This window comes from Notolepis coatsorum (assembly GCF_963971535.1).
Source record: "Notolepis coatsorum genome assembly, chromosome: 3".
Lineage (NCBI taxonomy): Eukaryota > Metazoa > Chordata > Actinopteri > Aulopiformes > Paralepididae > Notolepis > Notolepis coatsorum.
The window spans coordinates 175,700,131-175,724,796 of NC_140167.1; the positions used below are offsets into that span (position 1 = coordinate 175,700,131).

At 46.2% G+C, this 24,666-nt stretch overlaps 1 protein-coding gene across 5 annotated transcripts in view; it reads right to left on the reverse strand.

Annotated features, from left to right (window-relative positions):
• The window catches only part of pikfyve (phosphoinositide kinase, FYVE finger containing), a 232,760-nt gene that overhangs the window by 94,719 nt on the left and 113,375 nt on the right, over positions 1-24,666 (reverse strand). For 3 of the 5 annotated variants that reach the window (XM_084310463.1, XM_084310461.1, XM_084310465.1), the window contains exons 4-15: positions 22,422-22,534; positions 16,920-17,091; positions 15,461-15,668; positions 13,724-13,750; positions 13,239-13,319; positions 12,981-13,125; positions 12,443-12,600; positions 11,599-11,710; positions 10,833-10,974; positions 6,934-7,098; positions 6,246-6,308; positions 5,985-6,114 (exon numbers count right to left, since the gene is read on the reverse strand). In XM_084310463.1, coding sequence (XP_084166589.1) covers positions 5,985-6,114; positions 6,246-6,308; positions 6,934-7,098; positions 10,833-10,974; positions 11,599-11,710; positions 12,443-12,600; positions 12,981-13,125; positions 13,239-13,319; positions 13,724-13,750; positions 15,461-15,668; positions 16,920-17,091; positions 22,422-22,534 — 1,516 coding nt within the window. The remainder of the gene's footprint in view (positions 1-5,984; positions 6,115-6,245; positions 6,309-6,933; positions 7,099-10,832; positions 10,975-11,598; positions 11,711-12,442; positions 12,601-12,980; positions 13,126-13,238; positions 13,320-13,723; positions 13,751-15,460; positions 15,669-16,919; positions 17,092-22,421; positions 22,535-24,666) is intronic. The other 2 variants (XM_084310464.1, XM_084310462.1) reach the window with 1 other exon arrangement.

Consider the following 24,666-nt stretch of genomic DNA (forward strand, 5'->3'; position numbering starts at 1 on the left):
TCTCCTCCTTCCCAAGCTTTCACCACAAGGTGAGGTCAAGGGCTGCAGCGGCCGTCCGAAGCCAAGCATCGCCCTAACTAACAGAACTTGGTTATAGTCATAACCTAACGTTCTGTATCGTTAGGGCTCAGCTTGGCTTCGCCTTCTGCACAAGGGAGGCCAAGCGGAGCCACTTGGCTGACAAATACACCCCGCTGACAGCCCCCCAAAACCATCAGAACAGGGAGGGCCGAGCCCCCCCGACCCCCCCTAATGGAGGGTATCCCCCCTATTAGAGGCTTCACGGGAAGGCGACGGACCCGACCGTGCGAAGAGCTCTCAAGCAACTTAACGCACAGGGTGAGCAGACCGTGGCTTGACCCCACGACTACACACACGCACAACCCGCATGCCACCCGGGAACAAACGGAGGAACAACCTCGTTACTGCCCCCAGAATCACGGGGTCAAGGGCAAACCCAACCCCGTGGCAAGGCCGTAGCAGCGGAGCGCGAAGGAAGACCCAGACCCACCAAAGGGACTGGACCCCCGGAATGGGGGCCCGGAGAAGTCCATGATGCCAGCATCAAGACCCCACCAGGGGGGCACCTAGTGACCCCGCCCCTCACATCGCCAGCGTATTCGGACAAAGGCCCCTCAGCCGAGCGGGCCCTGTCCCCCTCAACAGCACACCGCCTGGAACACAAGCCCTGCAACAGGCAGACAGCATGGTCATAACACACAAGAGTTAACCAACGGAACAGGCAGTGCACCGGGGAAGACCAGGCAACAGGCTGTCAACCCAAGCCTGGAACAACTGCGGACGAGGCAGGCGCCAGAGAGGACAGCCGAAACAGCCGCCCCGGCGGAAGGGGCGTATGCTGGCGTTGTCGCATAACCAAGCTTTCAACAGCACGTCAGGAGCGGGATCCGTAGACCACACGGCCCCTGACAGCTGCCCACAGAAAAGCCCATACGATCGGCAGACGTCATGAACGTGCAGGGGCACCCTCAACCGGAGAACCGGGAGTTGACACTGCAGCAACACACCAGAGAACCAACCACCCAGGCATCACCCCATGCAACGGTTGGTCCCATAACCCCTCAGGAAAACCCCGAAACGCACCGGCGGTACCACCGCAGCCCGCGTTCCGGTTCCCAACAGGGCCATCCCGGGCCTACAGGTCAACGGGCATCACCCCGGACCGGGCCCGGCGATACGGGGAGCACAGGATCCCAAAGGAGGTTAACCCCATCCAACAGGCTCCTCAGCGCCAAAACGCAAGAGAAGAGCGTAATATGGAAGACCAGCCCCCAGCACCCCGCACTCGGTACCAACAAGGGGTCCCATAACGCACAACCCTGTGACACCCGGATCGACCTAGCATTTTTCCCCCCGAAAAAACCCTAAGTCCCTCAGGGTACCAGAACAGCAGATCTGCATCCCCAGCGGACAACGGGTGCACTGATCTGGACCAGCGCGACCAGAACCAGTCCCGTGCCCTAACCACGCCGACCTGCCAACCCCAGGAGAAGGGGCAGATATGCGCGTCTGATCCCAACATAAAAAGAAGGCGCCACCCAGACGTGTCGGTATGAACCGCGTCCGGCGGCCCACCCCTAGGGCGTGAGACCCTTCCCATATGCCCAGACCCATTCCGTCATCATCCCCTGACATGAACGGGAACCCATCGACAACACACAGGATGTCGGAAGAGGAAAAACCCCCATCCCAATTGCTCCATAAAAACGCTGTTTCACCAAAGCAAACGAGGCGCGCCAGTCAGCAACGGCCAAAGCACATCCTGAGCCAGCACTATGTGTGCGTTTGGACATACCCACATCAACAATAGGCCGGCTAGACCACCATATTGAATCCCCAAGACGCCCAGGGAAACGACAAGAGGGGCGAGATGCAATCAACTCCATGAATGAACATTCAACTCTTTATAAAATAAAGAAAAGGCATCACATGTATGACCTAACTGCACAGCTGGGAGTAAAAAACCCTGTGTTTTCACATGATTTTAATCCAGTCACTCCTCTTAATCAGAGTGTAAGACCAGATTCCCCCAGAAACACCTTCCCACATGAGACCACGGTCAAGAAAAAGATATGTAAACTGTGAGACACGTGACCAACAGACTCAAGTTTGACACAAAAACGAGCGCAGCAGGTTAAGTCCTGCGCTCTACCCTCGACATCTTTACGACACCAGCTCATGGAAGGCGTCGCCATAGCAACAACGCTATAACGGGCGGGGAAAACCCACCGGATCCTGTCATAACAGGAGTCGGTAGAATACCCCTCCCCCCCCCCCCCTCCCCCGCCAAGCACTGGCTTGGCCCTGACTGGCTCAGCAGGAGGGTCAACAACCTCTAAACCAATCAAGTGGGTAAAGGAGGGGTTTATCCGACACCCCCTCCCGAAAAACACACCTTCTATCCCTACACACAGAAAACAACCGTAGCCATTTTGAAAACCTCTGGTAGAACAAAACACATATAGCATAAGCTAATACAATGTTAGCTACCCACAAAGTGTAAAAGGGTTTACAACAAAAAACACAAGTCGCCTGTGCGTGAATCCCATACCCGCAGCCTAAGCTATAGGAAGACGTTGAACGAGAGTAATGGCTAGGCCATGAAAAGTGTGTACGAGCATTACTGCAACTAACAACACAGCGTTGTGAACACATACTTAGTTAAAGCAATGGAATATCACCAGTTCTAATTGCATGTGGAGCATCAAGCTAATAGAACCTATTACCGAGTGTAAGTTGCAGACCTTGCTTAAAAACTCGTAACACAACACAACTCATTCCCCCAACGTAACAGGGTAGATTCATAAAACACAACCCCACCACATGATTTGTATTGAAGAAACACACAGTTTGTTCGGCCAACCACAGTCCCCCTTATATCAGGGAACTTTTTTATTAAATAAATAATATGTGATCAAGGCACAAAATCATAGGGGGGCCGGGGAGGGTGTAGAGGAGGGGACACAGAGGGGGAAAAGTCACTCAGCGGCGCCTGCCACCTCGCGCCGCTCGAGTCTGGCCACCCCGGGGAGCCCCGGAGGGACGGTAGTTTACAGTCTGCTGGACACGACGTTCCCTACCGTCTCCTCCGGTCTGGGATGGGCCGGCGGTGGCTGAAGCGTCGCCTCGTCTCCTAGCCCTCTTGGCAGGGCCAGCAGCGGCGGCGGGAGCAGTGGTAGCGGCGACGGAGACAGCTCGACGTCGCGGAAGCCTTCTGCCCCCACCGGCAAGGACGGGAGGCGGAAAATGGGGTTGGAGGATGGATCTCTCCTCTGCCATCTCTCTGCATGTTGAGGTCATCAATAGCAGGGCCTTCCCGAACAGGCCAGCGTCGGAGAGGTCGGCCGTCAGAAGAGGGGCTCTCTTCTTCTCAGGTACACGAGCCTGCTCCAGCCAAAGGTGACGCTGGCCCAGGGTGGCCAGGGCGCGCACTTTACCCATGGCTATGGCTAGCACCTGGGAGAGGTGCAGCACAGCTCCCGCAGCCTGGGTGATCTGATCGCACCTCACCTCGTTCAGATCCGCGCCGCCCGTCATTATCCCCGATACAAATCTAGCCAGGTGGGCGATGTTAGAAGCCGCAGCCAGCGACTGTGTACCGGCGATAAATGACTGGTCACCCCAATAAGCCAATCGCCTAGCCGACCTCCCCTGGAGGACCGGCTTGCATAGGGGCTCCCACACCATATCCGGACAGAGGAGCGCGGCCATCGGATTGTCAAGCCGAGGTACGCCCTCCCCCATACCTTTGACCAACCCCGACACCCGCGTAACTGGTACGTAGGCGGGAGTCAGTCCCATGATGTTGGAGACCGCCTGGCCCCGACGAACATAGGCCCCCATCGATGGGAAAAATGGGTAGACAACGTCCACCCCTCTCACCGGGGGACGCTGCCAGGGATGGCCTATGAGGTCATCAGGGACAGGAGCAGGCAATGGCTGCGGCAGCGGCACACCGTTTGCAGTGGCGGCTACCGCCATGAGCTCGGGAAACAAGGCCCGCAGTTCCCCCTGCGGACCCTCCTCCACCGACCCCGCATCCCTCGCATACAGCAGGCTGCGACTGGTCAAGGAGCCACAATCCGATGCGGCCGACAGTAGGGCATCCTGTTGATGAGGCCAAGGTGGTTCCCCGACATCCTCGAACAAGGCGCCCCGTGGAGCCATTTCCCCCCACCCCGGGGTCTCCGGAGGAGGGATACTCTCCTCCACGGGACCATCATACAAGAACCCGTCCGCCTCCTCCATGAAGTCTTCAGTTTCCATCAGAAATCCAGAGTCGGACGCGGCCTCGCTGGTCTCCAGCAATTCCCCAAACCCAGGCCGTTCGCGTCTGCACGCCACCATGTGACGACGTGAGCGAGCAGACGCAAAAAGTTTTCGTCGCAAATCCCCTGGCTCTAAGACAATCCCCCGTTCATCAACGGGCGATTCCCCAGAAACAGAGGAACCAGAGTCGAGATCAGGCCATCGCCGGAGCGACGGCTCCGAACCCTCGGCTCGTCGGTGAGGAAAACTATCCACCGGCAGTCTCCCGGGCTGGGTCGGCAACCACGAGAGTGGCAACAGCCCAGCACCGGAACGCACGACGGAGGCGGGAATGGAGAATCGGTGGTGAAGAGTAGGTCTAGCGGGTCTACTCTCCGCGGAATACATTATGACCCAAACCTTTTTCTTATATAAACAAGTGAGAGAAGAAAAAGGTTAGGCACAATGTAAACCTAGTCACAACTCTTTTCAACTTATCAACGACACGTCAAGTGGGGTACTACCGAGGCACTTCCTTGTGGTGAAAGCGAGAAGGAGGAGAGCAGGTGACCACACACCTGCTTATGAAGGTAAGCTGATGAGGGGTGTGGTCAGACTAATACTGGTATTAGAGGTACATTTGTGGTTTATTCAGTACGCGTGCACGTACGCGAGATAGTGCAGAAGGCGAAGCCAAGCTGAGCCCTAACGATACAGAACTCAGCATTTCGGGAATTACCCCAGACCACTCTAAAACTATACTTATATTCACCACGGTATAACACGGGAACGTATGGATGGAAAAAATTATTCCTAGAGCGGCTAGGTGGCGCAGTGGGCAAGGCGCTCGCCACAAACGCAGGAGATGCTGGGTTCGAGCCCAGCTCTCAGCGTTGCTACCAGCTTGGCTGGTCGTTCATACTAATACAATTGTCAGTATTAGGGGGTGGAAAGCTGGTGGGTGGGGATCGGACGTTGTGGACAGCGACTCCTACAGGTCGGTTGGTGTGCCTGCGCAGTAGAATCAGGAAGCGACGAGGGCGGGGTGTCCCTCCCACGCAGACCCTCGCCGCTGAGCGATTGCGCTGTACAGGTGAAAAGATGTAACGGCTGCCTCCTCGAGTACCGGAGGCGGAGGGGACACGTGATGCAAGGCTTCGTCCACATTGCAGCCGGCTTGTGGGAGGCATGGCCTAACAACGTTCGAGACAGGGGAGGGTAGAATTGGACATTCTGAAATTTGCTCAATAGAAATTTTTTGGTAATTTTATTTATATTTCTATGTTTTTTTACCATTATGTTCTCTCTGAATTTCACACTATCACACAAATTCTGGCCTCATGGGCCTCAGCAACTCCAATAGTTCCAGTAGATTCAACTGTGGTTCAATCTACCACACTGGTCTGTAAATTGTGTGACTGTAGGTTACCTGTAGGCTATGGAACCCATTGGACATTTTAACAAGAATCACAATTCTTTATTTAGATGTTAACGACAGAAATCTATTAAAATGTTCAGGGAGGTTTTAATGTCAATTATCTGCTAATTTTGTCGATAATTGTGCCTACTTTATGCAAATGTTATGCGTATGTCTATTTTGTGTCACTGCTGTGAAGCACTTTGGGCTGCAATTCTTGTATGAAAGTTTCTATATAAATAAAGTGTATTATTATTATGGGATGCTATATTTCAGACAACAGGATTCCTGAACTCACAGCAGTCTCTCCATTGCCTTCTTCTCTCCATTCTCCTCTCGGAGCTGGTCCAGAGAGCTGTGGTGCCAACCCAGAGGAGTGAACAGCATCTCCTTGGCCTTCTCCTCCACGCGACGGTTAAACAGAGACTCTATACACACACCACACACACACACACACACACACACATGCACGAGAGGAAGAACGTTAGCTGGGCTAATTCATCTTTTTTCCCCCCATGTCTGTCTGATGGAGTCGGAAAGGAAGCTAGAGATTTCCTACCCTTGATGAAGGCGTCACTGATGGAAATGCTCTGCCCTCCGTCCTCAGACACCAGGTATTCAGCTGAGAGGGAGGGAGCGAGAAAGAGAGATGGATGGGGAGAGAGAAAGAAAGAGGCAGGGAGAAAGAAAGAGAAAGAAAAGAGACAGAAGAGGACAGAGGTTGTCATAAAAACAACACATAGGTTAAAGCTGCAATAAGTATTTTCTAAAAGTATATCAGAAGGTGTCATTGAGTCATGGTGTCCTACTCAAACAACCTGCGCTACCAGCAATTATTATTCCATCATTTATTTGATCTGTTGATAAAACCTGGCCCACGCTTTAGCTCCGCCTATTTTATAAACCTATGCATTTAAAACTTTTTTTCTTTCATTAATTACATCAATATTGTGCTGTCTGAACAGTACCGTATTATGTTTATAGGTATATGTATTGTAGTTGACATTTTCTAATCCATGCACAATCCATGTTTTTCAGCAAATCTCTTAGTTACAACAAGATTGTTAAGGCATTTTTATGTTGATATGTGAAGAGGCTTTCATTTTTGGAAAATGTTGTATTAGTGGCAATTCGCGGGCCCCCTAGTGGTCAGAAAACTGATCATCATATCTCCAACACAGGGAAGCTTGACATATTGAACTCCTCTGCTTGTGGCAAGTGAGAGCATGTGCACGACGCCTACTCACCTCTCTGCTCGGTGAGAGGGGGTATGTGGGGGTACTTGGACTGTTTCTTGATGTGGAAGTTGACGTTGTCCTGCTCCATGTTGAGGTTGATGGAGGCGGCCGAGTCGCTGTCCACAGCGGACTGGAAACTACTGACAGACGTCCTCTTGCTGGGGCTGGCCGAGTCTGGACAGAGCACACCGATGGGAGAGAGTCAGGTGGCTGAAGGGGATTCATCGTGCAGAACCTGCCAGTATTATTTTTTTTTTTTATCTACTTTTTTCTCCCATTTTCTATTTTTCTCCCATCCCAATTTTCATATCGTCCAATTCTACCCTCCCCTGTCTCGAACGCTGTTAGGCCATGCCTCCCACAAGCCGGCTGCAATGTGGACGAAGCCTTACATCACAAGTCCCCTCCGGTACTCAAGGAAGCAGCCGTCGCATCTTTTCACCTGCACAGCGCGATCTCTCAGCGGCGGGGGTCTGCGTGGGAGGGACACGCCGCCCCCGTCGCTTCCTGATTCTGCTGCGCAGGCGCACCAACCGACCTGTAGGAGTCGCTGTCCACAACGTCCGATCCCCACCCATCAGCTTTCCCACCCCTAACACTGCCAATTATGTTAGTATGAACGACCAGCCAAGCTGATAGCAATGCGGAGAGCTGGGCTCGAACCCAGCGTCTCCTGCATTGGTGGCGAGCGCCTTGCCCACTACACCACCTAGCCGCCCCTCAGAACCTGCCAGTCTGACCTACAGGACGCTGTGAGTGGATATAATTCTCCCATCGGCTGACTCTCATTTGGAATTCTCCCCTGACGCGCAGGTTTTGAAATGCCGCCGTCTCTCCCGGCCCTCAGTGTTAGCGCTGCCCTCGACGATTGTGATTGGTTGAATCCCCCCCTATTCCTAAATGCTGATGGGTTCTGCCAGACCGTTCTTCTGCACTGATAAGAAGAATGGGCTAGACTAGAGGATGAACTAAAATATTGTGAAAACATAAATCAATTCAAATCTAGACTTAAAAAATCTATTTTTGATAGGTACAGAAGGGAAGAAGAGCTTTAATTGCATATAAAAAATAAAAAATACGTATGATACTGTATTGTACGCTATATCATATCACATTATATAATCATATTATAGTTAATTTGTATATTATATTAAACTATATTTGCAGTATATACTATTATATTATGGTACTATATTATATTGTATATATCATGTACTATATATCTCACATCACATTATATATGTGCTGTATACACTATTATGTACTATATACCGGTACTATTATACATACTATTATATACTGCAGGTATACTATACTGTAATGTGTACTGTAATGTGTACTATATGTGTGTACTGTAATGTGTACTATATGTATCTACTATGTATGTATGTAAATAAAAAATAATAATAATTATTAAATAATTAATAAACGTAAGTCTTCAGGGGTAGGGCCCGACAAGCCTAATGCTTCTCCCTAGCCCTTTTCGGACAATTGGACAATGCTGGAATAGTAGCTGGTAAAACTTTGGTGATTTATGGAATGACCGTTGTTATGTGTCCAAAGCCCGAAAGAAAAAATAACTGAACTGAACTGAACTGAGTGTAAAAAGTAGTGTGAAGAAACGCCTGTGACAGTGTGGAACCAAAATTAAGCACCCTAGGGTGAGTAAACTACGGACTGACAGAGGAGAGCAGTCAGTAGAGTGTGTATGATGCTCCATGGTGAGGGAACTACATTAATATGGTTACACAGTTAATGCACCTGCTGAGGAATCCTGTGTAAATAGAGCTCAGACACCCGGGCGCCTGTAGCTGTTCCGCAACCGTTGCTATTTCCGGGGTAGGCCTGATTGGCCCCGACAGGCACGTGACCCGCCGCGGCCACGCCCCGCGGCAGCCCCAGGAGCAAGCGCGCTACTGCTGGAGTTCGCTTCGCCTTTCACATCGCTGCCGTTGGCGAAAGCAGACAAATGAATGACTAATTCGGTCAGAAATAACGTAACTAATAACGTTAGTAAGCACTGCTTATATGCTTATTATGTCTGCGGGGTACAGTAAACGTTTCTCCCGGTACATTCTGAAGAGCACACCGCTGTATGTTGGAGAACCAGCGGTCTTCCTCACTCGAGTGAGACTAAAGCCGTGCACAGCTCAGCCCTGTGAGACACTTATGTCTGCGGGGTACAGTAAACGTTTCTCCCGGTACATTCTGAAGAGCACACTGCTGTATGTTGGAGAACCAGCGGTCTTCCTCACTCGAGTGAGACTAAAGCCGTGCACAGCTCAGCCCTGTGAGACGCTTATGTCTGCGGGGTACAGTAAACGTTTCTCCCGGTACATTCTGAAGAGCACACCGCTGTATGTTGGAGAACCAGCGGTCTTCCTCACTCGAGTGAGACTAAAGCCGTGCACAGCTCAGCCCTGTGAGACGCTTATGTCTGCGGGGTACAGTAAACGTTTCTCCCGGTACATTCTGAAGAGCACACCGCTGTATGTTGGAGAACCAGCGGTCTTCCTCACTCGAGTGAGACTAAAGCCGTGCACTGCACAGTCTCTAACAGTGTAACAGTAAGAAGCATTTTGGATAAAAGTATTCTGTACTTCTGTATGACAACAATGTATGCCTTTCAAATGTTAAATGATTAAATGATACACAGCGAAATCTACGCTCTCGCCTCTCATCCTGCTTTCGCCAACGGCAGCGATGTGAAAGGCGAAGCGAACTCCAGCAGTAGCGCGCTTGCTCCTGGGGCTGCCGCGGGGCGTGGCCGCGGCGGGTCACGTGCCTGTCGGGGCCAATCAGGCCTACCCCGGAAAAAGCAACGGTTGCGGAACAGCTACAGGCCACCCGCCTGGCTCCAGAAGTATTTTCTCAAAGGTTGTAGCCTCTGGCAAAAATTATGCCACAATAGTTTTGCTAGATAAAGCAGCATATATATATATATTTTTTTCCCCCCAAATGTGCACTACTGCTCTACCTCTATTATTACCTATTTCGTATATTTTTTTGCATTTTGTACATTTCGTTTTGTATATTGTATATTCTGTATAGTGTTTGGTCTTTACTATTTTTACTATAAGAATCACAATCTATAGAACCAAGCATTTACACTATAATGTACATGTACCTTATGTGAGACAAATAAAACAAATATAAACTTTTGTGCTTGCTGAAAGCAGGAAACAGTTACTGAAAATGTTGGTTGAAACCTTGGTCAACAAATGGTCACTACACACATTTTTTTTTATCCACTTTTTCTCCCATATTCTATATTTTCTCCCATCCCAATTTCGTATCATCCAATTCAACCCTCCCCCGTCACGAACGCTGTTTCTTGCCTCCCACAAGCCGGCTGCAATGTGGACTAAGTCATACATAGCACAAGTCCCCTCCGGTACTTGAGGTAACAGCAGTCGCATCTTTTCACCTGCGCAGCTCGATCTCTCAGTGGCGAGGAGTAACGCGTGGGAGGCTCACGCTGCCCCCGACACTTCCTGATTCTACTGCGCAGGCGCACCAACCGACCTGTAGGAGTCGCTGTCCACAACGCCCGATCCCCACCCATCAGTTTCCCACCCCCTAATACGGCCAATGTGTATTAGTATGAACGACCAGCTAAACTGAAAGCAATGTGGAGCGCTGGGCTCGAACAGGCGAGCCCAGCGTCTCCAGCACTTGTGGCGAGCGCCTTGCCCACTACGCCACGTAGCCGCCCCGTCACTACACACATTTTATACAAACTGCATCCTGTTTTTGATTTTGCAGACCCATGGGTTTCTAAGCTGCATGGTAAATTAATACAGCTTAATTTTGAATGTAATGCTCTAAGCCTAAGCCAGCATGGGTACAGGTCGGCACTACAATACAAACAAAGGGCATTGCTAAAGACCAAGGGACAGGGTACACACTGGGCGTGGTGTAGTCGTCTGCAAGCTGCTCAGTGTCGCTGTCGTCAAACTTGATGTCTTTGAACCAGGAGGGCTCCGAGTGTCCCTCTATGGAGTTGACACTGTCACTGTCTGGGGACGGTGTCTCTGAGAACTCTGTGCTCTGAGAATCAGACAAGGAGACATCATAAAATATCAATAGCTGTTACTGTTAGGAATAGGTACTGTTGCGTGGGTTTAGTTGTTAGTGATAGCCGTTATTGTTAAGAATGGGTACTGTTGCGTGGGTTTAGTTGTTAGTGATAGACGTTATTGTTAGGAATGGGTACTGTTGCATCAGTTTAGCTGTTAGTGGTAGCTGTTATTGTTAGGAAGAGGTACTGCTGTATCAATTTAACTGTTAGTGATAGCTGTTATTGTTAGGAATAGGTACTGCTGTATCAGTTTAGCTATTAGTGATAGCTGTTATTGTTAGGAATAAGTAGTGTTGCATCAGTTTAGCTGTTATTGTTAGGAATAGGTACTGTTGTATCAGTTTAGCTGTTATTGTTAGGAATAAGTAGTGTTGCATCAGTTTAGCTGTTATTGTTAGGAATAGGTACTGTTGTATCAGTTTAGCTGTTATTGTTACCAATAGGTACTGTTCCATCAGTTTAGCTGTTAGTGATATTGGTAACAATAGGTACTGCTGCATCAGTATTTCAAATTTGAGAGAAGCAAAAAGTGTGAAAACAGAAGCGGATGATCAACTCGCGATCCCCTCTTTAAATGGTAAAGGCTGTGTCACCTGGAGGGCGCGATAGAGAGCATATTCATCCCTGAACAGTTGGTCATTGTGGGTAACACAGTCTAGCCAGCGACCGTCCACCAGTGCCTGGCCTATGGCTATAGCCTGGGCCCTGCAATATGGGGAGAGGAGGAGAGGGGGGTGGAGGCAAAGTGAAAGATGAGGGCAAAGATAAGAAATTACTTTGATGAAAAGAATACTCATATTCTCATGCTGTGGTGCACTCCCCCCCCAAAACAGTTAATCATGCACTCGAAGGGGATGCATACACAGACAGACAGTGCGCAGATACTTTCATCTTGTTTACATCAGGGTCTCCCATTTTCAATTCATAACATAACATTGATGTCTAATCACACACTGAATCAAATCAAATAAAATGTATTTGTAAAGCCCGAAATCACAAGGTAATGCCCCCATGGGCTGTACAAGTCTTCTTGAACAAGTCAAGAGGAAACATCACAATATATCAAGAACAAAAATCCAAATATGCGACACTCCCAGACATTCCCCAATGAAGATAAGGACAAAATCATTAAAACCTAGCAATAGGAAAAAAGCACGACAGAGGAGAGAAACCTTAGATGGGCCGTTCAAAGGGGGATCCCCCAACTTGTATGTCGGTGATAATATAGTGTTGCTATGGATGATCGATGGGTGGAGAATAAAACAGGCGAATAGTTGGTATGTAAATACATATACGTGTAATACGTGTTATACATACACGTGTAATAAAACACATAATGTACATGCAATAGCCACTACTAAGGTACATAAGAACACCGAAGAGGCTTCTGTCCACAGAAAGAGAAGTGTGGCAGTGCTGGGGCTCAGTGACACCAACCTGGTGGAGATGGTTCCGCTCCTCAGCAGCCAGTTGACCAGCTCCTTGCCCACGATGCAGTTGGGGTAGGTCCTCAGCCAGTACCGGTGGTCCTGGAACTCCATGCCTGTGCTGTGGTGGCAAATCTTCTTCCACAGCTCCTTCAGCTGGGAGGAGTCCTGCGTCACACAGGAATGGATACATCTCAAGCTCCGCCCCCCTCTTTGCTTGATCCTCCAATCGCAACGGTCGCTTCGTCTGATGACTAACTACTAACCCTCGTACTGTCTTTTACTATTATGCACTATGCTACTAAGGAATCTACTTTGCCTATATTACTACCTACTATGCTAATATGTCTCTACTACTATGCACTCAAGACTGTAGCACTCAAGTTCAACACTGTTTGACAAACAATCTTAGCTGCCAGAGTTGTACAGACTTGTTGTACAGAAAATGTAAGTCACTTTGGATAATAAAAGCATCAGCTAAATGACCAAATGTAAACTGCAAAATAGAAACAAATATATATTCTTTTAAAAATGAAAAGATTCTTCACCAGCAGGATCTTCCTCTCCTCCTCGCTGTGGTCCTGCTTGGTGCTGGGCTTGGCGCGGCTGGTCTGGGGGCTGACTGAGCTGTCGTAGGAGGGTACTATGGAGGAGCCGGAGCGGTCCAGGGACAGATTGGTCACACTGGCAGACCTGGGGTCAGAACAAAAACAAAACACAGGTTGCTTCACACTAGCTGGCTACTGGACCGAACCAGGCTGAAATCATACACTACACTGCTCTGGGGCGGCCAGAGAATCACTGACCTCTTCCTAGCGGGCGATTTCCCTACGTCCTCTGGTAGTGTCGTCAGTCTGGAGTTGTTCTGTGGCTCCTGGTGATTTAAACTAGTACACGTACACACACGTACACACACACACACACACACACACACACACACACACACACACACACACACACACACACACACACACACACACACACACACACACACACACACACACACACACACACACACACACACACACACACACACACACACACACACACACACACACACACACACACACACACACACACACAATGTATGCTTTCATTTTAGAACTCAGGTCACATCTGTTGATTCTGTTATGCAACCCAACCGTATTAACGTAATGTGCTGTATGTAGAAGCATGCAGAAAACAAGTGTCTGTGGGGCTAGGATGCAACAGCTTCCACTTACAGGTAGCTTAAGCTGAAACAGATCTGGGAGAGAAACAAAAGAGGAATAAAACAGGCAGCAAGACTCACTTCTTTCTCATCCCAATAGGAGTTTTTCTATGCCAGGAGAGAGAGAGACATTTTCTTTGAGACAGGTCCGTGGCAGTAATGAGCAGAGATAAGGTGATTCAGTAACATTTCTGTGTGACGGAGGTTGTGCTGCGTGATACTTTATTTACTATTATCTTACCTATTGACCTATCTCAGGCTCCGCCCTCTTTTCTAGGGTCTCCAATCGCAACTGCCATTGCTAAACTTTGTCTGAGGAAGGCAAACGGTCACGATCGGAGGATCCGTAAAAGAGGGTGGGGTTTGAGATAGGTCAATTACTGTATTATAACTCTAGTGGTTCCAATAAAGCAATTTACCTATCTCACGCCCCTCCCTCTTTTCTTGATCATGCAATCAAAGCCGTTGCTTCCTTCGCATAACAGTTGTGATTGGAGGATCCAGAAAAGAGGGGGCGGTTCGAGATAGGTCAATTACCGTATTCTGTGCATGACAAATGATATAAAACAAAAATAAAACTGAATTGTGTGGCTGGGCATAACCTCATGCTATCAACAATAACGCTTCACTCTCATAGGCTTGTTTGGACGACTGTAAACGGGTCCCTCTGTACTTTCTTATTTGACGTTACCATTCAAATCAAATCAACACCAGCTTTCCTCTGTATTGGTTTCTCTACTCGTCATGTCAGATCGCCTCCTTTGAGGGTGTTATCACGTTTCTGTGCTGAACCTCTCTATCAGTTGGGACAATAGGGACAAACTGATTTAAGCGTTGACCCCCTGAACCTGGAGCACACAGTGGGGGAATCAATCCAGCATGCAGCAGCTAAACAGCACAGCAGACTTTTAAACAAAGTAGAAATCAGGGTCAGAGCAGGTAGGGCTGGAGAACATATCCTCTGTGTCTTGCCATCCTGAAAAGAATCCTAACATGACATAAATAAACCATGCATGCTACTTGATGCATGATGAACACATACGACGACTTACTTTGATAATTGACCCATCTAGAACCCCGCCCTCGTTTCTCGATCCTCCAATCATGAGCAAAGTGACAATTGTGACTGGAGGATCAAGAAAAGGGGGCGAGGTCTGAGACGGGTCAATTTAGCTTTAGGGAAAAGGGACAATTTTGGCAAGCAGGATTCACAGGAGGCAAACATTAGGGATATGGATTCTGAGAGGATAAAGCAGCATGCATTATACACGTTCCCTCCTCTCTGATTCTGATAAAACATGCATTATACATGTTCCCTCCTCTCCAATTCTGATAAATCATGCATTATTACAGTGCACAGCAGTAAACATAAAAATATAAAATACATATAAAATACAAAAAATGGTCTGACAAAAATAAAACAAAAGGTTTTAAGCAAATGTGTCCTTGAAACAAGTAAAATTATCTACCAGTGTGCAGTAAGTAAATTTGGCTTGGTAAGATTTCTTGAAATAAGTAAAAATATCTATGGTTGTCTCTCCTGATTGGATGAAGTGGGAAGGATACCGGGAAAAGTATTTTCTGCAGAGTGGAGGGACTGAGAGACCCATGTTACTGACCAAACACTCTATATCAGTGATGGCTGTTGGGATGTAGAGCTATTTAACGCATATTTGAACAAAAACATGTCTTTGATCAAAACAGTTTGGGACTGGTTCTGTTCAATCGATTCCATCCTGATAAGACAAAATATCAATAGAAACACAAATGTCTCTTTAAATCCTCAGCAGGTAGGTGTGTAGGGGTGTGTTGGTTCACCTCTGCCAGGTCAGGTCTTCCTCGAGGAAGATGTTCCTACTGGCCTTGCGTCCTCCCACGGGGGTGCGCGGCTCACTGGGCTCCAGCACGCACACCGAGCAGGTGGAGTCCGACAGGGCGCTCAGGTCCTCGCCGATGCAACCCGAGTCGGCGGAGTGGGCGTAGCTCAGCGCTATCTTACGACAGTAGGTACACGCCCGCAGGTCTCCTACGCGGACGAGAGAGACAGGGATAGAGGGAGGCGAGAGAGCGGTTGAGGAGAAAAACAAAGGAAGAGAAAGAGAGACAAGTTAGAGAGTAACTGTTCTAGATATTTGAAATGAAACAATCAAGACGTGCTTTAAGTGCAGACTTTCAGCTTTAATTTGAGGGTATTTACATCCAAATCGGGTGAACAGTGTAGGAGTTCCAACAATTTCTACATGTGCCTCCCCCTTTTTAAGGGACCAAAAGTAATTGGACAATTAGCTGCTCAGCTGTTCCATGGCCAGGTGTGTGTTATTCCCCTCATTATTTCATTTATAAGGAGCAGATAAAAGGTCTAAAATGTATTTCAAGTGTGGTATTTGCATTTGAAATCTGTTTCCGTCAACTCTCATGTAAATACCCATAAGCTGAAAGTCTGCACTTAAAGCACATCTTGATCGTTTCATTTCAACTCCATTGTGGTGGTGTACAGAGCCAAAATGGTGTCAATCATGTCCAAATATTTATGGTCCTGACCGTAATAGTTATAATAGAGAGAGCATTCGTTTTCAGTACTCACCTGTGCGCCAGGTAGGAATTTAGTAACTGATTAATAATAGCCTTCTATTTCTATTGCCGTTAGTTGAACTCAGCAGCACAGTGGTTAAGCGGTATTCAGACTTGCGGCGCATCATTGTCAGACCAGAACGCTCAATGTCGCAACAGCACACAGTGGAACACGGGTCTATTAATATTATTATTACTAATAATACCAGTGTTAGGTCAACACACACAGCAGCAGCGCACGGCAAACAAGCAGGCCTCCCTCGGCCTCACGCAAGCAACCTTGAAGGCTCGGCTCATCATCCGACAACAGTAAGTAAGTAAACCTCTATAGAGCACCATTCCATACAAATAAGCAATAACGTGCTTCAAGCACTTCACAACCAAAATAAACAGCGCAAGTCGACTTGTATCAAGCGTGGCTGTGTGCACTATACATATCGGCCGCTTATCCAACTCACCCCCCCAAAAAACAGACAACAAACATTAATTTACACAGAGATGCCACTCGTCCACTCAGACACATGCACACCTCATGCTGGGAGCACCCAGAGGTGCTGGTACATACTAACACCGGTCGGTCCAGCCTTCCATGGTCCTGCGCCGGATCTAACTCTCTGTACGGGACTGCTCTCACTCAGGTCCTCCTCTGGCCTGCGCCCCCCCCCTACTCCTGTCAGATCTCTCCCCCCTTGCCCAGCAGACTCACCCGTGTAGCCCATGAACTTGCCAGGGATTTCTTGGTTGCAGCAGCGGCTGCAGAAGATCTGGCCGCACAGGCGGCAGTGGTGGCGCCGGCGGAAGGTGGTGAACTTCTCGTTGCAGTCGTAGCACTCCTTACACTGGCTGTCCGGCATCCAGTACTGCTTCAGGTCGCTGTCCTACAGGGGCACAAACCACAGCGCTTTGGTCTAAATGGTAAAACGGTGCATTTACCGGTATATACCGGTAGCAGCTTTTATCCAAAAGTGCTTTACAATTTTGTTCCTCAAATTTTTATCCATCCACTCACACATTCACACACGGAGGGCAGAGGCGACCGGAGGCGAGGTGCCGACCTGTTCACCCAGTTAGGGGTTAAGTGTCACTTCGACACGCTGCCCGGGAGGAGCGGGAATCGAACCGGGAACCTCCGGATTACCAGACGACTGCTCTACCTCCTGAGCCACTGTCGCCCCAGTCTACCAGCCACGGTCTGTTGCCTCAATTTATCCTTGCCTCCTGCTTCCACTGCTTACAAATTAAATAAAAAACTAGTTTTAATCTTCTTAATGGGTTCTGTGCTGCTTGTATATAGTGTATAATATACACATATTATGTCTCTTCTATGTACCGATCTTTGTATGCCTGATTTACCATATTTTAATGTGTTATTATTTGTACAAAGCCTTGTACAGCACTTTGGTTGTTTTTAAACGACTTGACTACAAGTGCCCTACACTGTAATCATAGTAATCATAACCACTTTAGGGCGGCTGTGTGGCGCAGCGGACTAAGCGCTCGTCACCAAAGCGAGAGACACTGGTATCGAATCCGGCTGTCAGCGTTGCCTCCGGCTTGGCCGGCCGTCATACTGGCTCAATTGGCAGAGTCAGCGGGAGGGAAGCCGGTGGGGTGGTATTCTGGTCGTTGTAAACAGCGACTCCTACAGGTCGGTCAGGGCGCCTGCACAGCGAGGGAGGGAGATGGTGAGGGTAGTGTGACCTCCCACACGTTACACCTCACCAATGAGAGTCCGCACTGGCAGGTGAAAAGAGGCTGCTGGCTGTCTCTTATGTCTCGGAGGAAGCATCTGATAAGACTTCAGGGCTCCCTAGACCGACCAGTGGCGGGCACATGCGAGCAACGACCAGGAAGGGGAGGGAGGAATTGGCATAACGACTAAATTGGGATGGGAGAAAAAGACAGAAAAACTGGAGAAAAAGTAGATCAAAAAAAATAATCATAACCATTTACCTCATACCATAGTAGTCTACCCATATAACTCTGTATGATAACATGTACAATAGTTCTGTAAATACTGTATATACTGTATACATTTATATTTATAGTAATAGATATATATATTAGGGCTGTCAAAGTTAATGCTTTAACTTGAGATTAATTTAAATTATTTAAAGCGTTAAAAAAATATATATCTAGATTAATCTATGGAGTGAACAATTTTCAACGTTCTGAACTTTCAGCAGTATATTTGCTTGTTATTTTTTTGCATCGACTCATGCACCTTTTTGAAAATAATTTGACATGAAGATGGAATACATTTTTGTTGTTAATATGATTTATATTACTGGTAGTTCATACAAGACATTATCGTCCTCTAAGCCAATCTGCACTTTAACATAGGCCTGGGTTGTTTTTATTTCTGTTAGCGCCGCGGATATAAGAAAGAGGTCTAGCTGAGTCAATGTTGATGGTTTTGTTGAACATTTGTATTTCACAGGAGAGAAACTGTATTAAAAGAAAGCTATTAAAATAGTCTTTGAATCTAAATATACTTTCTTTGTGTTGATTTTACATTAATTCCATGATTTTACTCAAGTAAATATCTGTTACAAGCTTCGGTCTTAAGTAGAAAAATGCGATTTTTTTATCTAGATTAACACTTTGGCTGCCATGGATTAAATTCATTATCAACCGTAGGTTGCCGGCTCTATTTGTCTATAGAGAAAGTCCCCTTCTTTGCAGGGCTATAACTTTTTAAATTCTATTGCTACATTGCCATTATTAGGGCCCATTCAAAGTCCTATATGTATTGTTCATTGTGTAGCAACGTTAAACTTTTTCATTCACATATTCATAGTAAAGTATGGTCTAATGCAGGGGTGGCCAACCCGCGGCTTGCGAGCCGCATGCGGCTCTTTGCCCGTCAATGTGCGGCTCTTCCATCCATAAAAAAAAAAAAAAAAAAAAAAACTCATTCCATAAGGACGTAGAATAAACATTGATTTTTTTTTTAATGGTCCATTTGCATGTTCTTGGTATCTGAATCTAGGGACATAATATGGATCAGTGTCAGAAATAGTGTGTCTGTTACTAGGCTTGAGTAAATTGTAATGAACCAAAGGAGAATATCAATTCTATTTAAAAAAAAAATTATCTTTGACTGTGAATAACACCATGCTAAAATTTACCAGACCTGAAAAATCTAAGCAAATGAATAAAGGGAAGATGATTAAACAGAAGGTTTTGTAGATACAGTACTGAATTCTGCCATCTTTTTTATAATGTAAATTTCTCCACAATTTTTCATCATATTGCAACACCGTTTTTTGCAAGACGTTCACAGAAAGGTAGAGAAACTAACTGTGTTCTGTTTTATGGCAATAACGTTCAGGTTTGTGGGAGATAATCCCAAAAAATAAGAGAAATAAAAAAGTAAATCCAGAAGTCAGATGATTGACTGGCTGGTGTGCCCTGAGTCTCTTCCTTTAAAAGACTACACTCACTTTTGGATGTGCCACTTCCTCCTGTCAATATGCGCCGGTTTCCGACTCAATGCCCTGAGATTTCTATAATCTTATATTTCACTAATAACAGTTAAAATAATTGGTAAACAAACGTAATGCTGAAAATATACATTTTCACTGTATATCTCGGGCTTAAGAGGTTAACCCTGTGAGGCCCAAATTAAAAAGACATTAGCAACTTCAGAGGCCAGAGGGTGGGACATATAAACACATTTACTATCAAATAGCATTGTGAGGCTGAACAACAGGACCAATTGACTATACATGTGCTTAAAGGGGAACTATCTTATAAATGGCCTTTTTCAGTGTTTACCATTGTTTCTTAGCTATGTGGACTTATATTAATAGGATCTATGTCTCTAATTCTCATATTGGCGCATTCTTCCAATTCTCCTCTCACAATATTCACCCTCACTGAACTGAGTCATCTGAAAATGTGCATATCTGTGATGTCAGAGATTTCTCAGCTGCATAATAATGTGGCAGTTGATGTGGCAGTTGGCACCAGGCCACACAGTGGTTGGAGCCCAGTCTCAAAACGGCTTAAGATCTTAAGGTCGAAAAATGCGGTTTTTGAGTACTTGATTAGAAATACAAAACAATGCATTTTTATTTTTTTGAAAAAAACCTAGGTGTTCCATAGACTCACAGGAATTGTGTAAAGGTGCCCAAATAGTGAAAGAAATAGTAAAATAGTTCCCCTTTAAACATTTTTAAATAAACATTCTTTTTTTAAATGGCTAGAAGTGATTTTGTAATTTTGCAACCGTGGGTCTCACAGGGTACTTTTAACCCTGTGAGGCCCAAATAAAAAAGACATTAGCAACTTCAGAGGCCAGAGGGTGAGACCTATAAACACATGAAGGGTGCCGTGACTGAAAAAAAGGTTGAGAAACGCTGGTATATGGTGTGGCTCTTTGTGATACCACAGTAATTTTTGTGGCTCTTAGTCTCTGACTGGTTGGCCACCCCTGGTCTAATGTATAAGTATGTTTTCATCTCTTTCTGCAGCTTTCTCCAGAACGTGATATATAGCCCCAAATGCATTATATTGATGATGAAATACAGTTTGATGGCAATCAGCGCGATATAAAAAATTCCAACTAGAAGTTACTACACGTCATCTGATGTTGACCGGATGGGCGAGGGGGCGTTTATAATTCCGTGGGCAGCGTTATACCAATCATCTAATGTGGGTCAAATGTTGATAATAGCAGCTAGTATCGAAGACGGTAATTTTACACGCTAAAACTCACCCCAGTCTCCGCGCGCCGTTGGGCGATCATCGTAGAGTAGACATTTTATCATTATGGGATGGCGATTTACCCGGTCCATCTCCAGCTTGTATAATGGTATATACGTCCAAATCATGTTGTTTATCGAGTTATTGGCAATCGATCGCTATGTAGTGTGTCGAGATCTAGTCCCGGAACCTATAGGAGTGCCCGGAAGTAATACGGCCGACCAGCACAATCTCCATAGCACTTCCTGTTAAGCGATTGCGCCGATCGGCCACCAGATGGCGCTCCTGAACCGCCAGAGAGCTCAGTGGGTCCTCCTGGTGGATCTCAGGCCAGCGGAGGGGAAATATGAATCCGATCCCAGATTTTTGAAATATTGATATTAAAGACGCTGTAAAGCGTCTTCGGCAACTTGAGCATGGCCAGGAATGACGTGTTTAGGCGTTTTCCGGCAGCCAAAGTGTTAATTACAGAAAATTGTGAGATTAATTAGTAAAAAAAATATATATATAATCTATTGACAGCACTAATACAGTATATATATCCATCTGAATATACCGGCATATAATCCTTCTATATACCTACTTATACACCTGCATATAACCCATATAACTCTGTATGATAAGTATGTACATCATTAATGCTGTATATACCGTATACATATATTTACATATATTTTTTCTTATCGTATATATCTGTCTGTACATATCTGCATGTAATCCTTTTTAAATATCTGTAGATACTATATCTATATCTCTACATATCCCTTACCTACTCTTACTAGTTACACTACTGGCCAGTACGACTTTATACGTGTATCACTGTACATAATAATACTACTACAACTCTGTACATACATCTGATTAGCACTATTACTATTCTCACTATATTAGTACTAATTTATATATTTTATACCAAGTTTAACCACCTGTACATTGTATATGACTATTTTACCGTTACATTTGAATGTCAAACTTATTTTTGTTGCGCTGTATAATGACAATAGATTTGAATCTAATCCAACGGTGTAGGAAGGTTTGGACTGAGAGTGGCAATCACGCCTCACATACCAACAACATTTTAACTTCAACAACCCAATAAAGTAATGTCACTAGGGCTGACCTCGACTAGTCAAATAGTAAAACGAATCGATCAAAAGGAGCCGTAGTTGACTGCCAATATCTTAGTCGATGTATCATTCCATTTGGGCTGTGGGGGTGCTTAATGTCTGATTTAAGTTAAATCAGACATTTGGGCTGTGGGGGTGCTTAATGTCTGATTTAAGTTAAATCAGAGATTAAGCACCCCCCACAGCCCAAAAAAAATATATATATATATATATATATCATATCATTGGCCAATCATAGTCGACTATACAAATCCTTAGTCGGGACAGGACTAATGTCACTATAAGAGAAAGGTCAGTCTAAATGAGGTGGAGGAAAACAAAAGGCGTGTGACACAGGAATGACAGTAGATCGAGTGCGTTTGATTCAATACCTGGCTCTTCCCCTCCATGATTTCCTTCAGCCTCTTCAGAGCGGTTCTCAGTTGCACGGCCGTACGGGGGTCGTGGCTGCCCAGAGGGGTCTCCGATGATTTCCTGCGGCCCTCTGAGAACATACAGCCATGCGCAGACACACATGTGAGCAGGTACGACAACGGATGACTTCCCTTATCTAAGAGTCCATATCGCCACGTTGTCAAATATCCCATTTTCAAAGTAAATTCAATATAAAAAGGGTCATAAGCCGCCTGACACCCGTCAGTCATCGCAGATTATAGCCTTAGTTGTTGTTGTATGTGCCGTTGTCTGATGAGTACAGTCAGGGAGCGAAATTAACTTTTTGACTCACCGGCCAGTGGCGGGTAGATGGGAAGAATCTACCCGCCAAGCATATTTCTTTGATTAAAAAAAAATATATATATATATATATTTTATATACATTTTTTTTTAAATAAAATATATACTATAATCATACTTGTAGTTGTATTATCTGCGAGACATCGCCACCACGCAATAAGTCAAAATGCTCGCTATCTGCAAACAGCTCCACTGTCTGTGTGTATACTTGAGTAGCCTCCAGCTCCAGCAAGGATTCTCCGGCGCTGCAGCTGGACCCTATTGGTATAATGTTACGGTTCTTTGGTCAAATCACATTCATCAAGCCCTCAGCTAGAATACGCATTGAATCAATGTTATAAGACATTGATATCAGGAGCTATCTGTAGCTACTGCTAGCCCGCTAGATAACGTTAAGACAATTTAGTTTACTGGGACATTATAGATCTAACGTGAGCTAGCTAACGTGAGATAGCTAACGTGAGCTAGCTAACGAGGGAACGGAGGTATTATGCACTCGAGTCGACTATTGCTGGAGCATTTGTTGATATCAGCAGCTATCAGTAGCTAGCCAGCTAGATACCGTCAGACAATGCCTCGTCATGTATTAAACTAAAAGTGAATAGTTGACTGGGTCATTGTTTAAACAGTAACGGTAGCTCATGGAGGTCCGCTCTAGACTAGAGCAGACTGCCTCTGTGTTGATACGAGCAGAAGCCAATAGTATCCCGCTGCAGGGTTGGGCGGATATGACTCGTTGCCACGGTTTGTTTCAAAATAAGAGTATCATACGAACCGAATGTTGCTAACTGCCGGAGCCATGGATATTATGACTGGAACTGCGTTTGGAGCGGAAATGAGACCTGCACAGATTTTCAAAATAAGAGTATCGTTATGAACTACACACCACACGGCGGGCAGACCTCTCAGTGGCAAGCGCCAAACGTAAAAACTGAGCGCCAATGGCGGGCTTAAATTTCGCCCCCTGAGTACAGTGATGTGAAAATGAATGTCCCCCCTGAGTTATGTTAACATGAGTATTTGACAATGTGGCGACATATCAACTCAATGAATAACACTGCTGAATTGTGGATGTGTGGATCAAATAAAAACGCATGTCATGGTCAATACAAACGTGGAATTAGGCAAAAAAACAAACAGCAGCCATTAACATGTTTTATAAAAGTGTTAGTAATCACAAACATCTTTCCAGTTATTAGTGTCTGGGTGGAAAACGTCCAGGGCAAATCACAAAACGATAGAAAGCACTCCATCACAAACTCTATATCGAGGTAACTTATCACACAGGCACGCACACTTGTATTAGGCCATTCTTTGAGACCACCACGTGGTTAAAGTCAAGCACAAAGCCATCTTTAGCAAACCACACAGTACAGAAGACCCTCACCTGGCCAATCCACTGTAATCAGAAAATACAGGAGAATGGATGTTATGGACTACGTCACGGGGCATCCATTCACTTTCCTCAAGTCAACACTTTTCAACCCCCGCACAGACCTTCAGTCTTAAAGGAGCAATTCACTTTAAAATGAAAATTCTGTCAGTATATCCATATGCCAACCATGTCCGCTGGAACTCTTTCAGTCCTAGTAACACCCGAGTTAAGTAGGGCCATCTTATCTCAAACCCCACCCTCTTTTCTTGATCCTCCAATCGCAATGGTCGCTTCCCAAACTTCTTCAGAGGGAAGCGACAGTTGTGATTGGAGGATCAAGAATACAGGATGGGGTTTGAGATGAGTCCGTTTAAGTCAATGAGGACCAGTGCTTTTAGAGTTCTACAAAACGAGTATAGAAACCACCATAAAACTTCTCAAAACTACCCATGCAGCATTATTCAAGTGTTTTGTAGTCAAAAGATTGCACTTTGAATCCAAAAGTG